Genomic DNA, 17,053 nt, shown 5'->3' with positions numbered 1-17,053 from the left:
CTCCTAGGCGGACACCATGTATTCTGCTGTCCTCTCTTGTGCTAACACCATGTGTTCATGTCTCCTCCTAGTCGGACACCATGTATTCCGCTGTCCTCTCTTGTGCTAACCCCATGTGTTCATGTCTCCTCCTAGGCGGACGCCATGTATTCCGCTGTCCTCTCTTGTGCTAACACCATGTGTTCATGACTCCTCCTAGGCGGACGCCATGTATTCCGCTGTCCTCTCTTGTGCTAACACCATGTGTTCATGTCTCCTCCTAGGCGGACGCCATGTATTCCGCTGTCCTCTCTTGGCTAACCCATATCTTTTTGTCTCCTCCTAGGCGGACGCCATGTATTCCGCTGTCCTCTCTTGTGCTAACCCCATGTGTTCATGTCTCCTCCTAGGCGGACGTCATGTATTCCAGTGTCCTCTCTTCTGCTAACCCCATGTGTTCATGACTCCTAGGTGGACGCCATGTATTCCAGTGTCCTCTCTTGTGCTAACCCCATGTGTTCATGTCTCCTCCTAGGCGGACGCCATGTATTCCAGTGCCCTCTCTTGTGCTAACCCCATGTGTTCATGTCTCCTCCTAGGCGGACGCCATGTATTCCGCTGTCCTCTCTTGGCTAACCCCATATCTTCATGTCTCCTCCTAGGCGGACGCCATGTATTCCGGTGTCCTCTCTTGGCTAACACCATGTGTTCATGTCTCCTCCTAGGCGGACGCCATGTATTCCGCTGTCCTCTCTTGTGCTAACCCCATGTGTTCATGTCTCCTCCTAGGCGGACGCCATGTATTCCGCTGTCCTCTATTGTGCTAACCCCATATCTTCATGTCACCTCCTAGGCGGATGCCATGTATTCCGCTGTCCTCTTGTGCTAACCCCATGTGTTCATGTCTCCTTCTAGGCGGACGCCATGTATTCCGCTGTCCTCTCTTGTGCTAACCCCATATCTTTGTGTCTCCTCCTAGGCGGACGCCATGTATTCCGCTGTCCTCTCTTGTGCTAACCCCATGTGTTCATGTCTCCTCCTAGGCGGACGCCATGTATTCCGCTGTCCTCTCTTGTGCTAATCCCATATCTTCATGTCTCCTCCTAGGCAGACGCCATGTATCTAGGCGTTATGCTGGACTTAGATCTCTCTGGTAAAACCCAGGTCAACAAAATAACGGGAAGATGCTTCGGCATTTTAAAGGTGCTCCGAAAGGTGCTGGATCTTCTTCCTACTAAAGCCAGGAAGACCATAATCCATGCACTGGTAACACCCCATTTAGATTACGGGAATGCCCTTTTGATTGGGCTCAGTCAGAGGGGCCTACATCAATTACAATGCGTGCAGAATGCCGCAGCACGACTGGTGCTTGGACTCCCAAGAAGAACTTCTGTTAGAGCGGCCCTAGCCAAACTCCACTGGCTTCCGGTTAGGGAGAGGATCAAATTTAAGACCCTTTGCTACGCCCATCGCATTGCGCAGGACAGAGGCCCAGGATATTTAAAAAATCTCCTAACTATACATCGTCCGATCAGGAACCTAAGGTCATCTGGTACGATGCTCTTCGAACTCCCCCGCATCAATAGAGCTAAGATGGGAGGAAAATCTTTCAGGTACCTAGCCCCGAAACGCTCTTCCGCTTCAACTGCGGATGGAGCCGTCCGAACTGAGATTCAAAACAAAACTGAAAACCTATCTGTTCGCTAAAATATAAACCCTCTCTTTTTCCTCTAGTAACACAGCTCCTCTGGATATGTGTAATGTATTAGCAGTCAGCGCGGGGATACACAGTTTTGTGCAGCCAGGCGCTCTATAAATGTTTTATTATTATTATTTTTTTTATTCTGCTGTCCTCTCTTGTGCTACCCCCATGTGTTCATGTCTCCTAGGCGGACGCCATGTATTCCGCTGTCCTCTCTTGTGCTAACCCCATGTGTTCATGTCTCCTCCTAGGCGGACGGCATGTATTCCGCTGTTCTCCGAGTGAATGGGCTCGAGATCGCCTCCGGCATCGCTCAGCCGACAGTTATCACCATCAACCTTAACCAGCCCTCTGGACTCTACAGTCTGGTCGAGATGGTGAAGTCCCAGTGGAAGGGGAAGACTGCCTCCCCAGCAGTACCCAAAGGGGAGCAGAAGGTGTTGGGGGTAAGTATGACCATGGGTGGAATACGTAAGCCTTGTTGTGGGGTTGAACCACCCAAGCAAGGTGCGTAAAGGATAACTCAGCAGAAGACTGTATTTTGCCGTTGTATGCAATAGAGGTGGTTTTTGGTGTATGGCTCTTAAGCGGCACATTGGCCTTCCATTGGACAGTCTTCGGAATATGAATCTATGAAAAACTGCATGATGTCGTGCAACTGGCTACAGAGGAGTCCTTTTCATCAGCGTACAAGGAGCACACATGGCTCTTATAGATATTGTAGAATTTCACATTAACCAGGATTACTTCATATATGTAGTATATTGTTCGTCATGCTGAAGTCTCAGATACACACCCTTCCTGCAATACATTTGAACTGTTGGGTAACATTCACCAAACACCAGGTGCTTCATGAACGAAGCATTTTTTTAATTTTAATTTTGCAGTTTCATATAGCGGGAACTCGACCTAAAGTTATTGTAGCAGTTTATTTATTTATTTGAAGTTTTGTATAGCGCGAACATGACCCAAGTGGGTATCAGAGCGCTTTACATACGGTTGATGAAGACATAAGAAAACAGCTAGGGGAGAAAAATAAATCTAACAGTGGGACAATATACAACAGACGCTGGTTGACATCAAGGTGGACATAGGTCGCAGGCTGGGTGAGAACGATAAGTGGGGCAATATACATCAACAGCAAACAAGACAATATGGCAGGCGACAATGGGTCGCAACACATGATATGTATTCAGGAGGCAAGAGGAGAAAAGCATCTAGTTCAACGCCTTGTTCATTAGTAGAGCTTTGACTTCCCTTTTGAAGGCCAGTGTAGTGGGAATCAGTCTTGTTTCCACTGGCAGGGAGTTCCAGATTTTCCAGGCGATGCCAGAGAATGTACGCTTGTAGGTTTTAAGCTTATTAAATTTCTGTACATAGCCGCAATTGCATCACAGACGGACTTTTAGGCATTGAGAGATTAAGTGATTGGCCCAGAATCCTAGGATGTTGCATGAACTGGAACCAGATTCCCCATGGTCTGCGCACTAGCAGTTGCGCCTGATCCTCCTCTGCAGAAACTCGGTCCACTTGGTTTAAAAAGCATACATAAAGTATGTTGCCAGCTACCTGTACTGTGGCATGTAGCCTGCGAAATGTGCCATAAAGTCAAAATGAGTCTGTTTGTTCACACGCAGGTAAAATATGCACTTCCATTTTTTTTTTCTCGGAGTTATATGAATTTTCTGCCTTCACATCCTACAACCTACTTAAGAGGTGTTGTTTCTAGTGCTCTTGTAAATGACAACACAACGTAAACTACAAATTATAATGAATGCAACTGTCATGAGACTATTTCATTATTAAATCTATATCCCTGTGATCTATTGTATTGAACAGGCAAAAAAGAAAAACCTAACCAAACAGAGACTTCTTTCTACATGTTTCCAATCGGGAGGACTTCCTAAGGTCCCCCTTGGTGCTTGCTCTGGTGTTTGAACCTCCTGGTGTTTGAACCTCCTGAGTCAGATAATCCAAACTAGTCGTAGAGAAAAAGGAATGTTAGACCAGGACACAGGGCATATTGTATCTCTATGTGACCTATTACAGATGCTTGAGAATGCATCTAAAACTGGTAACGGCCTAGAGAATACACTGAGGGAGACTTCTTTTTGGGTTTAAAATTAAATGTAACCGGTTCTGTACCCCTTTAGTGGTTTTGATTACGGAGAGCTCGCATGACTCCAGTTAACACCCCAAATGACTGTAAAAAAGTTTGGGCAGACACACAGATGTGTAAAGACCTAGTAACAGTGTATAAAAAATAACACGGTGGCACCATGTGAGGCAAGTGCAACCAAATGGTTCCAGTGTCACTAATGGACTGAGTTACTCTGAGCAATTGATAGTAACGCCCTGAGTACTACTATATAATAAGCAACACATGCCTATGTGAATCCCTGAAAAACTCCTTCATGGACTAGACTTATAGATGTTAGTTATATTGGGGAAGAGGTGGGGGGGGGTGCTAGAACTGCCCTGGGAAAGGGAGGAATGTTAACCCCTGATTTTTAAAGGTTAATTTACCCCTTGGCCACCCTACCTATGCTTCTGAAGGAGCTAATTAGAACAATACCTGTTCAGAGTGAGTCAAGACAACCTTAACTACATGAATATGCCACAGTTAATTTTATGGTGCAGAATTCTGTGCTTAACATTTTTGGTGAAATTATTACTCAGGAGAAAAAGCCGCAGGTAGTGCAGAATTCTGAAAGTCCCATTAATCGCCCTCCACTGACTGGACCATCAGCAATGCCAGCTTCCTTGCGTATGCAAAAATTGCGATTACTCATTCGAAAAAGATGTTCAGCATTCCCAAAAGAACCAGCGATTTCTCAGGTCAACCTGGTCTAATCCTGGGGGTGTGGGGGGGGGGGGGGGGGGGGAGGGGGAGAGGAAGTCTACTTGTATCCACATCATGAGTAAAATGTTATACCGTATTAGGGAGCCAGGATACAAACTCATGCGAAGAAGTAATGGCACAGAAGTGACACTAAATATTTGTGAAATAAAGACGAGTCACTAGAAATACCAAATATAAATTGATCAACTTTAAATGTATACAACGAGTGCATTTGATGCCAGAACCAATAAGCAAATTGAATTCCAGGAAAAGACACCACTGCCCCAAGTGTAGAGTAAACACTGGCACATTCAGACATGTGGTGGGAACGCATTAGGTTTGGAAAATTCTTCCAGGAAGAAATACAAACCAAACACACTCACTAGTATTACATTACAACCACCTATACTCCAGTTCTTACTAGGTTTGTTTACAGGTAGCAAAAGAAGCAGCAATGTGGGAGGTTGTGGAGTTGGGCAAGGTGCTGCCTCACAGAGCAATGGTGATACACTGGAAAGACCCGTGTGCCGCAGGGTTCAGAGGATGGGAAGCAGGCATGGCTGGATGGTGACCAAAAGAATGTAGGGTGAGGAAGGAACTGCATCATCTAAGGGGAGGAGTTAATGAAGCCCTAATGTAATAAAAGGCCTTGAGAGTAGCAGAATGAAAATGGCTAATTCACGCCGGTTTTGAATGATAAGGAAAGCACATCACTTCATTTGGGCCTTGGCCTAAAATCTAAGTTGGGTGAACTCCCAGACTACCATTACTAGTATGACGTTTAACTTGTGTTTACATGAAGAGACACTCACTCTAATGTTGTAAAAATAATTGCGTGGCAGTGACAAGTACTTAAAGCTGAGACGTTCCCATCAAATTTAAATTTGTGTATATAGGAAGTGATGGCACATACAAGCGTCAGTGTTATTTGAAACCATCTCATACATTTTCACCGCTTTGTATGTTTGTCCGCCAGTTTTTTCAGCCTCTTTAGGAGTGAGGCCCTTGTTGCGAAGGCTTTTTGTAATTCAGGGCAGATTTACAAGCACCTTGCGCCACTTTTGCGTCATTTTTAACCTGGGAAAAGTGATGCACAAGGGTCATGTAAATAAGCCCCTCCGTGATTAGCATAGGCCCGGTTCCTCTGGTTAAGTTGTATTAGTAAAGCACAGCGTCTGAGAGTTTACTTGCCTTTACGTGTTCATGAACCTTCAGCAGAGTCAAGGATTTACGCCATTGAAAGACTTAATGAGGGCAGAAAAATAGCCCATTCGTTGCTTTGAGACTTTTTAAGAAGTGCAATTGGTTTAAAATTATAGTAAAAGTGTTGTTTAGAAAATGACCTTCTCCCTGCCTGAAGTAATTTCAATAGCAAGTCACCAGCTGCCCCCACCAGTACTTGACCTTAACAAGCAGTGACAACTCCTCTCAGTGTACACAAAACGCCTTCGTCTTGGTGACCGGATGGGCTGGGTGTGCAGAATATGATGCATATCCACTCGAGAAGGGTAACTAAGGAGGGTCCAGGAATTTCATTAACGGCAAAGGGGCATGGTGAGGTCTTCCCATTGGTAATTTAGTGTAAGGAGACCTGAGGAAGGGATAGTCTTTTGTCTTTAGGCATTGGGTGGCTAGTTGGGCACCTGCCCATTAGGAGGATGGCCTGTTCCCAGAACAAGTTTGATGTATCTGAAGAGTAAGTATGGGATTGCTGATTGTCCCTAAACCTACCCCTGGCTGGCTCCAAGCTCCCTTCAGGGGCAGAAGGATTGCGTCATCCTGGATTTCCTTAAAACTGCTCACTCAAGGGTAGTTTACAGTAAGGTAAACGGGATGTGGTGCTCAAGAGCGTAGGATTGCCCCCAAGCACTTTTTTACCATTGAGTAAGGAATCTCCAGGAGTGAACTCCACCGGCTACTGAACTGTACGAACCTGGACACCAGCTCCAGCGAAACCTTTCTGGTCCTACAGAAGGAAAGAACAAGAACTGAACTTGCTGTTTGAGACCTACAGGGCTACCCCTTCTCCCACTTGTAACTAGAACAAAGTTGTGGGCTCTCTTGTGGCTACAGGAACATCCCAATCTGCAGGAGCCCTTCATCTAAAAAGACCAGTTACAACTGGACCTGCTCTGGACTCTTCTGGTGGTCTCTTTGGAGTGAGTGCTGGCCCCTGAGTGTTGTCCCTCAGAGCCTTAACCATGTACACCTGAACTTCTCCTGCAGTCTCTGAAACATTGGGACTTGAAAGGATTTGGGCTTCTTAGCACCCAAGAGGACCAGCATCATCCACCCAGGCTGATCTGTCCATGGCGGGCAAGACAATCCAGTTGGTCCCCTTGGGAGTTTTTTGTTCCCTGGAAATTCAGTTCAGTGGATCCTTCTAACATCAAGTACTTAACATGGGCAGAAACAGTCGGGCACTGATCGCATTCCCTTCTTCAATTTTAAATGGCCATTTCAGTCACTACTAACACATATATTGAGAACCGGGCCTGAGACTTTGCTTGTTTGCTTGTGAATTCAGATAAGTGAGAGGCGGTGACCACCTCGTTTAGTATCAGAGGTGTGGTATAAGGTCTTTGTGTATGCAGTAAGTGATGATGGTGAGCTTTGCTGTGTACATTTGCAGGAACTCAAGAAGTCCTTTTAGAGAAGCGTGGCTCAATGGTTAGAGCGGCAGACCCTGATGCAGAGGTCTGGCCCGGGACCAGGGTTCAATTCCCCGCCTCGGCAGGGTCTTGGGCTCAATTTCCTCGGACTTGATAATTCTCGCTTTGGTGCCTAGTCTAATCATGGGACCCACTCTGGGCAATAGCTTGCTTAATCTCGACTACGGCCCCAGCAGCGCTTGGATGCCTGCCTCACCTTGGGGGTGCCCAGGAGTGGACATTTCACATGGAAAAGCCAGGATGGGTTCCACAGCGGTATGAGTGCAGCGCCGGGACGCCCCGTCGCGTGGGCAGCAGTGCGCTTTACAAATACAACACATTTACATTTACATTTTGTATACGCTGTCATCTCCACAAAGCTATTCAGAGAGATTCTGGTGTGTTAAAGGGAGGAAGCTCTTGGGTGTGTGCACCTCCGAAGCTGTGACATGTGGGTTTGTTTTGAAAGAGGATACTTGGGGCCACATTTGTTGAATGACACACGACATATGTTTGTAGGTGTAATGAGGCCAGCGAAGCCAAGAAAATGTTTAGAGCAGGAAAATTGGGTTGAAGTAAAAGGAGTCCTTTCTAGTACAATATGGTGCCCATTTTAAAGTTTTGTAGGAGTCTGAATATAGTTACTGAGCCCTTTCTTGTGCCAACAGGCAGTACTGATCATGATCGGCCTTGTGTGTGTGTCCATGGGTGTGCTGGTCTGCTTCCCGGTAAGAACGAGCATGTACTGGAGCGGCTCCTGCTTCTGGACCGGCATTCCGGTGAGTATGTTGTCATTTCATGCGACACTTAAGAGGTACTTATAGAGTTCGCTGAAATATCCCTTGTCCAGAGAATCTCTGGCCAGGGACAGCCAGATCTCTTCTTCCTGCTGAGTGGCCACCTCCTGACCCGGTGTGCTGGTGGTAGTGTTGTGACCTGGGTTTGTATTGGGGATGAAGTGAACCCCAAATCAAGCTCTTGGAGAGCTGCCTATGCGATGATGGATTAGTTATCTTCCTGTTTCTACTTAAGTTGTGGTTCTTGCCATGGCTAATGCGTGTTGGTGTTACATCCATCCACAGATTCAGTTGATTCGTCCCTGCGTAGAGCCGGAGCGAACACTGGATTCAGGATCAAGTTTGCATTTCAGCCAATGAGTATTGTCAATAATATTGGAATCTAACTGCAGAGGTCAGGTTTACTCAATACTAAAATCTGTTTTTTTCAGAGCATTTGTTTAAATGAACACATCAATAGCATACTTCCACGAGAGGTAAATTTTTTCTTTAAAAGGAAGTGCTCTCATCAGCCACATTAACGTCCTCACACCTACAACCAACATGAACTTTACATGCTAGTACTCAATTACTCCGATATATTAGTCTGTAGCAAGCACGCTTGTGTTACCCTTCGAGTTCTCTCCAAATATGAAGTCCAATGGTTCCTCAGTCCAGAATGATGTGATTGTTTATCTGCTTCTCCATCATTTCCACTTTAGAAGAGATTTCAACATGTTTCGGCTGTAGGCATGAGCGTAACGAAACTTGAGGGGGGTTCTCTGCTAGGTACGTGGAAGGCTCCCTCCGGGCTCAATCAGAAGCTCTCCGGCCAGAGTGCAGTGCTGAGGGGGCAACCCGCCCCGCGAGGGTGGCGGGGCCTTTGTTACACCCATGGCTGTAGGTTTTTATTCACATAGCCTTCTTCAGGACATCTAAGAATACAACTTAGCTACTGTTTCCCATGTCAGCACTAGCCTGCTGTTTTGGATGATACAGAATCCTCTGTCAACAGAGGTTTCAGCTTGGCACATGCCACCCAGTGTCTGACATACAATCTCCTGAAAGAAATACTGTTTGCCCATTAAAACGCCCTGAGCACTGTGTGATTTAGGCTGCGCTAGATCACAGTTCTATAGATTTCCACTTGTCCGGTATATAAAGAGTGCATCTGTCAGCTTAAAGTGATATAAGCATAGCTTATAGCACCTAAATATTGAAATAAAGATGTTGTTATTACAATTACATATATTTAAATTGCATGCATTAAATTGACAAAACCTGCATAAGTCATCATGAAAAATATTTCATTCACTTCAGCAACTTGATTCACTTAGTGGTGCTTGGGAGATGAGCCCAGCTCTTGACCAGCTTCCTCTTTAAAAAAAAAAAAAAAAAGCATTCCATCCCCCCTCTGCCCCATAATTGTACATTGAGCAATAAACTGCCGGGTCAGGATAGCCCGCATGTTCCTTATCGGTCTAGTTCAGCCACATGATGACTACTTGAGGAGTTAGCAGCGTTAGACCACGTGGACATGCCACGAGTAGTAGTGTTAATCACTGCAAGCGCTTGTGCATGCCCCTGGCCAGACACAGACCGGTGGAACTCCCCGCCAGGTTATGCTCTTATCCACAATATCTGAAATATTGACCTGGTTTTTACTTTTTATGCACTTTCTTCAAAGAGTCGTCGTACTTTGCTGAGGCAGAGACGTTCCAAATGACATTCTTAGCATTAAACCGACATCCAGTCCCCACCGTACATTCATCCATCAGTCTGGCCACTCGTGAGCGCCGAGGCTGAGCCCCGGGTGAGGCACACCGCTTCACTCCTCAAAACACTCGATCATCTGCTTCGGTTTTGCATCTCCGCTGTGCACTTCTTGGGGTGACTGACCTATCTATGTGAAGCACCTTTACTTCACCAGTAAATGTATTCTAATCAATTTAACAAGAAGTGTCCAGTTGTCCTGCTTTCTGGTCAAAGTGCCTCTGTAATCTTTGTGGAGCAGCCTAGGGGTGTCTGGGTTGCTCCTTCGCCTGCTCAGAAGCAGCCTAGGGGTGTCTGGGTGGCTACTTCGCCTGCTGAGGAGCAGCCTAGGGGTGTCTGGGTGGCTCCTGTGCCTGCTGAGGAGCAGCCTAGGGGTGTCTGGGTGGCTCCTGTGCCTGCTGATGAGCAGCCTAGGGGTGTCTGGGTGGCTCCTGTGCCTGCTGAGGAGCAGCCTAGGGGTGTCTGGGTGGCTCCTGTGCCTGCTGAGAAGGTGCCTGGATGGCTCCTGTGCCTGCTGAGGAGCAGCCTAGGGGTGTCTGGGTGGCTCCTGTGCCTGCTGAGGAGCAGCCTAGGGGCGCCTGGGTGGCTCCTGTGCCTGCTGAGGAGCAGCCTAGGGGCGCCTGGGTGGCTCCTGTGCCTGCTGAGGAGCAGCCTACGGGTGTCTGGGTGGCTACTTCGCCTGCTGAGGAGCAGCCTAGGGGTGTCTGGGTGGCTACTTCGCCTGCTCAGAAGCAGCCTAGGGGTGTCTGGGTGGCTACTTCGCCTGCTGAGGAGCAGCCTAGGGGTGTCTGGGTGGCTCCTGTGCCTGCTGAGGAGCAGCCTAGGGGTGTCTGGGTGGCTCCTGTGCCTGCTGATGAGCAGCCCAGGGGTGTCTGGGTGGCTCCTGTGCCTGCTGAGGAGGAGCCTAGGGGTGTCTGGGTGGCTCCTGTGCCTGCTGAGGAGCAGCCTAGGGGTGTCTGGGTGGCTCCTGTGCCTGCTGAGGAGGAGCCTAGGGGTGTCTGGGTGGCTCCTGTGCCTGCTGAGGCGCAGCCTAGGGGTGTCTGGGTGGGTCCTGTGCCTGCTGAGGAGCAGCCTAGGGGTGTCTGGGTGGATCCTGTGCCTGCTGAGGAGGAGCCTAGGGGTGTCTGGGTGGCTCCTGTGCCTGCTGAGGAGCAGCCTATGGGTGTCTGGTGGCTCCCGTGCCTGCTGAGAAGGTGCCTGGATGGCTCCTGTGCCTGCTGAGGAGCAGCCTAGGGGTGTCTGGGTGGCTCCTGTGCCTGCTGATGAGCAGCCTAGGGGTGTCTGGGTGGCTCCTGTGCCTGCTGAGGAGCAGCCTAGGGGTGTCTGGGTGGCTCCTGTGCCTGCTGAGGAGGAGCCTAGGGGTGTCTGGGTGGCTCCTGTGCCTGCTGAGGCGCAGCCTAGGGGTGTCTGGTGGCTCCTGTGCCTGCTGAGGAGCAGCCTAGGGGTGTCTGAGTGGCTCATGTGCCTGCTGAGGAGCAGCCTAGGGGTGTCTGGGTGGCTCCTGTGCCTGCTGTGGAGCAGCCTAGGGGTGTCTGTGGCTCCTGTGCCTTCTGAGGAGCAGCCTAGGGGTGTCTGGGTGGATCCTGTGCCTGCTGAGGAGCAGCCTAGGGGTGTCTGGGTGGCTCCTGTGCCTGCTGAGGAGCAGCCTATGGGTGTCTGGGTGGCTCCTGTGTCTGCAGAGGCGCAGCCTAGGGGTGTCTGGGTGGCTCCTGTGCCTGCTGAGCAGCAGCCTAGGGGTGTCTGGATGGCTTCTGTGCCTGCTGAGGAGCAGCCTAGGGGTGTCTGGGTGGCTCCTGTGCCTGCTGAGGAGCAGCCTAGGGGTGTCTGGGGGTTCCTGTGCCTGCCGAGGAGGAGCCTAGGGGTGTCTGGGTGGCTCCTTCGCCTGCTCAGAAGCAGCCTAGGGGTGTCTGGGTGGCTACTTCGCCTGCTGAGGAGCAGCCTAGGGGTGTCTGGGTGGCTCCTTCGCCTGCTCAGAAGCAGCCTAGGGGTGTCTGGGTGGCTACTTCGCCTGCTGAGGAGCAGCCTAGGGGTGTCTGGGTGGCTCCTGTGCCTGCTGAGGAGCAGCCTAGGGGTGTCTGGGTGGCTCCTGTGCCTGCTGAGGAGCAGCCTAGGGGTGTCTGGGTGGCTCCTGTGCCTGCTGATGAGCAGCCTAGGGGTGTCTGGGTGGCTCCTGTGCCTGCTGAGGAGCAGCCTAGGGGTGTCTGGGTGGCTCCTGTGCCTGCTGAGGAGGAGCCTAGGGGTGTCTGGGTGGCTCCTGTGCCTGCTGAGGCGCAGCCTAGGGGTGTCTGGGTGGGTCCTGTGCCTGCTGAGGAGCAGCCTAGGGGTGTCTGGGTGGATCCTGTGCCTGCTGAGGAGGAGCCTAGGGGTGTCTGGGTGGCTCCTGTGCCTGCTGAGGAGCAGCCTATGGGTGTCTGGGTGGCTCCCGTGCCTGATGAGAAGGTGCCTGGATGGCTCCTGTGCCTGCTGAGGAGCAGCCTAGGGGTGTCTGGGTGGCTCCTGTGCCTGCTGATGAGCAGCCTAGGGGTGTCTGGGTGGCTCCTGTGCCTGCTGAGGAGCAGCCTAGGGGTGTCTGGGTGGCTCCTGTGCCTGCTGAGGCGCAGCCTAGGGGTGTCTGGGTGGGTCCTGTGCCTGCTGAGGAGCAGCCTAGGGGTGTCTGGTGGCTCCTGTGCCTGCTGAGGAGCAGCCTAGGGGTGTCTGGGTGGCTCCTGTGCCTGCTGAGGAGCAGCCTAGGGGTGTCTGGATGGCTCCTGTGTCTGCTGAGGCGCAGCCTAGGGGTGTCTGGGTGGGTCCTGTGCCTGCTGAGGAGCAGCCTAGGGGTGTCTGGTGGTTCCTGTGCCTGCTGAGGAGCAGCCTAGGGGTGTCTGGGTGGCTCCTGTGCCTGCTGAGGAGCAGCCTAGGGGTGTCTGGGTGGCTCCTGTGCTGAGGAGCAGCGTAGGGGTGTATGGTGGCTCCTGTGCCTGCTGAGGAGCAGCCTAGGGGTGTCTGGGTGGCTCCTGTGCTGAGGAGCAGCCTAGGGGTGTCTGGGTGGCTCCTGTGCTGAGGAGCAGCGTAGGGGTGTCTGGGTGGCTCCAGTGCCTGCTGAGGCGCAGCCTAGGGGTGTATGGTGGCTCCTGTGCCTGCTGTGGTGTGGCTTTAGTTTCAACATCCTGCCCCACTGCACAGGTGAACTGCTGCTGCACCTTCTTCTCTTTGTAGTATAACAAGTCTTGCTCTGAAAGCGTGTTCTTTCCACTTGTGTGTGTTTCTCACATGTAGTCTGTTTCCCCTTCAGTTTATTGTCACCGGAGCAGTAGCTGTACTCAGTGAGAGACGTCCCAGCTGCTTTTCGGTAAGTGTCGGCCTTCACTGCTTGCTCCTTTCACCTGCTGTGGTTTCTTCCTAAGCCCTCGGCCATCTTTCATTTCACTCTGACAACATTAACCACCTTATTTGCCTGCTGGCGTCTTTCACTGCTTCCTTCATTCACTGGTGTGTTTCTCTGCCTCTTTTGCCCTCTGGTATGTTTCTGTGCCCCCTTGCCCTTCGAAGTGCCTGTGCTGGTTTAGCTCTCTGGTTGTGTATGCCCACCTGGTGGGTGTCTTTGCCCCATTAGACCTCTGGCCTGTTTCTGTGCCCCTTTTGCCCTCTGCATATTTATGACTTTCTTTTGTGTCTGTGTGTTCTTTCTGGTGTGTGCCTGTTCACCTCTGGAGTGTGACTGTGTCCAATTGCCTTCTAGTGTGTTTCTGTGCCACTTTTGCCCTCTAGTGTCTGTGCTCCTCGGGTGTGTGTCTGGGCCCCTTGTGCCCTTGGGTGTGTGTCTGGGCCCCTTGTGCCCTTGGGTGTGTGTCTGGGCCCTTGTGCCCTTGGGTGTATGTCTGGGCCGCTTGTGCCCTTGGGTGTGTGTCTGGGTCCCTTGTGCCCTCGGGTGTGTGTCTGGGTCCCTTGTGCCCTCGGGTGTGTGTCTGGGTCCCTTGTGCCCTCGGGTGTGTGTCTGGGTCCCTTGTGCCCGTGGGTGTGTGTCTGGGTCCCTTGTGCCCGTCGGTGTGTGTCTGGGTCCCTTGTGCCCGTGGGTGTGTGTCTGGGCCACTTGTGCCCTCGGGTGTGGGTCTGGGCCCCCCTTTTGCCCTTGTGTGCGCGTGTGTCTGGGCCCCTTTTGCCCTTGTGTGCGCGTGTGTCTGGGCCCCTTTTGCCCTTGTGTGCGCGTGTGTCTGGGCCCCTTTTGCCCTTGTGTGCGCGTGTGTAGGAAGGTAGATCCCTGACTATGGTTGCCCCCAACTTTTTGCCTGGTGTTTTGCTGGTTTTCTGACTTAGTTGACCTGAGGCCCTGCTATTCGGGACCTCAGGCCCACTGCTCTCTCTGTTAAAATGGATTCCATGTACCCTAGGTACATATCCAATTGGATACTGAGTCACCTTATCAGTCCCTGTACAGTGTACCTTAGGTACCCAGGGCATAGGTGTACCCAGGGCCTACCAGGGGCTGCAGCATGTATTATGCCACCCCTGGCTGGCCATCCAAATCTGACACAACTGGCTGCACGACAGCTGGGGCAAGGTGGTGTAATCACCCTTTGCTTTAGATATAGTATACCTATATCTAACCCTAAAATGGACACATGTATTCCTATCAGTCACTCCTATGGCAGGCCTTAACAATCCTGAAGGCAGAGTGCTTGGAATCATGTGAGATGGTGCTCTGGCATGAGCTGAGCCCGTTTGCAGCTTGCGGAACCAAGTCCTAATAGCTGTTCCATGATAACGCATACCATATACTCTAAAGTGCATTTTAATCCTCCGTTTATATGTCAACTCTGGTATCGCTTTATCAAAACATGTCGAGTAAGGTGTCATACGAATTGGAATACTAACCCCTCGCCAATTCTGGCGACGGGGTTAGCATTCCACCCTTCTAGAGGGACACGACATGTATGTAACCTGTAACCCCGGTTAAAGTCAGACAGAGCCTTAGCTCCACAAAATGGATGCTGCCACCGAGACACAAGTCTGCCCTCCTGCTGCTGGGAGTCCTCCCAGAGCAGAAGGCAAGGACAAAGGGTTTCCTGTCCGGGGCGGTGCCAGCACCGTCCCAGACAGGATTTTGTGTATCCTAGGTAGGCAGGGCTTTAGAGGAAGGTGACTGCAAGTGGCACCCCGGTGCTCACTGTGCATAGGCCGGCTTGAACCAGTTCCAGGGGCACTCCAGCCCCTGCTCTGGGGAAAAGCCCGCCAAGGGAGAGGGGTGTAACCACCCCCCTCCTGGTCCCACCCATAGGGCAGGACTTCGTCGCGTGCCAGCCCCCTTTTTCAGGATAAAGGTAGGAACTGGCCCCCTTCCAAATTAGATCATCTTTGAATCCTGAAACTACTTTCTACAAGAAGGAACTCAAGACTCTTCTCAAGATTTCTCCCTTGTGACTAAGGAGTAGTCACCCTGCAGCAGCAGGCACCAACCAAGCATCGCGGTTTGTTGCCAGTCTCTCCTCCGGATCAAGACTGCTCCAGCACGACGAGAACCGGCTTCCCTGGCACCTCTGACCTCAACCTACATCATCAGCCCAGCTGTGATCCGTGGGTGCGACGAGACCTCGAGGGACCGGCCATCTTCAGAACTGCACGACGCTTGTCCAGCACGTCCACGAGTGACCCTCGACTGAGTGCTTTGGGGTAAGAGAAGCCCCGACCCTGAGCAGCTCCAGCACCGAAGTTCAGCCCCCCTGCATCCACAAGATCTGCGTGGGGCCCTTCTGCTCTTTGCTGCTCACCGCGTTGTCCAGGTCGCTTGCCCGTTGGCTAGTGGCCCTCTCACGACGACAAACACTGCTGGTCTGGTTGCTCCAGACTAGCCCTTGCTCCCCTCCAACAGAGGAGCACCCTGGACCCTCCTGGTCCACTCAAGACGCCATTTTAGGTCCACCGCGTGGGCCTTGCATTTGCCAAGACTTGTTGCCCAATCCTGGGTCCAGCGACTTCAGCAGCAGATACCTCCGTGGGACAGCTCGCACCTCCATCCTGGTCGCCGACAACGCCTCCTGGTCCGAGAGACTGCAGAGCCCAGCAGCGCCCACTCACCTGGTCGAGGTGACTTCGTCCGGTGCCACTCTGGTGCCCACCTAAATCACTGGCTAGTGATTCAGAACTTGGTCCCCTCTGCTTTCAGGTCTTCTTCTTCCCTGATCCAGGCTTGGATCACCACGAACTCTCTTCACTGGCCGCCTGCCAGCAACTTCTTTCTTCAGGCTCCTGGTTCTTCAACGAGGGTTTCCACGGAACTTCAACCCTATGCAGCCGCAGCCCCTGGGCTAGGTAAACCAAGTACTCCGGTGCTTCAGCATAGTCCAACACCCTAAGTGTTCGGATCCACCCTTGTTTTCGACCTACCTAGTCGGGTTCGCCCGAGAACAGTAACTTTGTGACTACTAGCCTCCATAGACTTTTTCCCGCCTTACGCGTGAGAGTTCCCACTCTGCACACGACGTCCACAGGCCTCCTGCAACTAATCTAAGTGTTTAGCATTGTAGGACTAGCGTTTCTAAAGTCTATGAGAATAGTTACTTACCTGCTAGTAGTTCGCATTCCACTTTTGTAATATATGGTTTTTCGTGCCCCTCGGGCATTTGTGTAAATTGTGCGACTTAAAGTATTTTCTTAAGAGTTTTGTTGTGTGCTTAGCTCCCTGTCTCATAAAGAGCCAGGGTAGTCTTGTTAGAAATAAATATACGTTTATTTTCATAACAACTTGTGTGGTGTCCTTTCACTTGGTGTTCAAGGGGTAATGTGATGGTAAAACAGCTGGCTTAACACGCCCTCTAGAGTCTTAGCCTTAGACTGCTCGTATCCATGCTGCTAGGATAGCTGGTCTATAAGGTTGACTTACAACTAATCATCAATAAGGGTTGTTTGGACTGATACATAGTGATCACTAGAATAGTGAGCACTGCATATCAGGCCAACTTCTCACAGCGTGTGTCTGGGCCCCTTTTGCCCTTGTGTGCGCGTGTGTCTGGGCCCCTTTTGCCCTTGTGTGCGCGTGTGTCTGGGCCCCTTTTGCCCTTGTGTGCGCGTGTGTCTGGGCCCCTTTTGCCTGTGTGTCTGGGCCCCTTTTGCCCGTGTGTGTGTGTGTGTGTGTCTGGGCCCCTTTTGCCCGTGTGTGTGTGTGTGTGTGTGTGTGTCTGGGCCCCTTTTGCCCGTGTGTGTGTGTGTTAGAAGGTGGTTCTGACACTATGCGCCGCCCGGATTTTTCGCTTTTTGAGCACCTAATTGTTGAGCTTTTACTGTGGGGGAGCCTCATAATCTGGTACTCACCCACAGTGAACTCATAATGAAGGAGACTGCATGGGGATTTTACTGG

At 51.1% G+C, this 17,053-nt stretch overlaps 1 protein-coding gene across 4 annotated transcripts in view; it reads left to right on the top strand.

Annotated features, from left to right (window-relative positions):
• Nucleotides 1–17,053, top strand: part of LOC144820086 (transmembrane protein 176A-like) — a 111,949-nt gene that overhangs the window by 71,093 nt on the left and 23,803 nt on the right. For all 4 annotated transcript variants that reach the window (XM_078677794.1, XM_078677751.1, XM_078677818.1 and 1 more), the window contains 3 exons: nucleotides 1,933–2,127; nucleotides 7,843–7,953; nucleotides 12,995–13,051. In XM_078677794.1, coding sequence (XP_078533920.1) covers nucleotides 1,933–2,127; nucleotides 7,843–7,953; nucleotides 12,995–13,051 — 363 coding nt within the window. The remainder of the gene's footprint in view (nucleotides 1–1,932; nucleotides 2,128–7,842; nucleotides 7,954–12,994; nucleotides 13,052–17,053) is intronic.

This window comes from Lissotriton helveticus, chromosome 1_1 (genome assembly GCF_964261635.1).
Source record: "Lissotriton helveticus chromosome 1_1, aLisHel1.1, whole genome shotgun sequence".
NCBI classification, from domain to species: Eukaryota; Metazoa; Chordata; class Amphibia; order Caudata; family Salamandridae; genus Lissotriton; species Lissotriton helveticus.
This window is presented reverse-complemented; position numbering and strand designations above follow the sequence as displayed.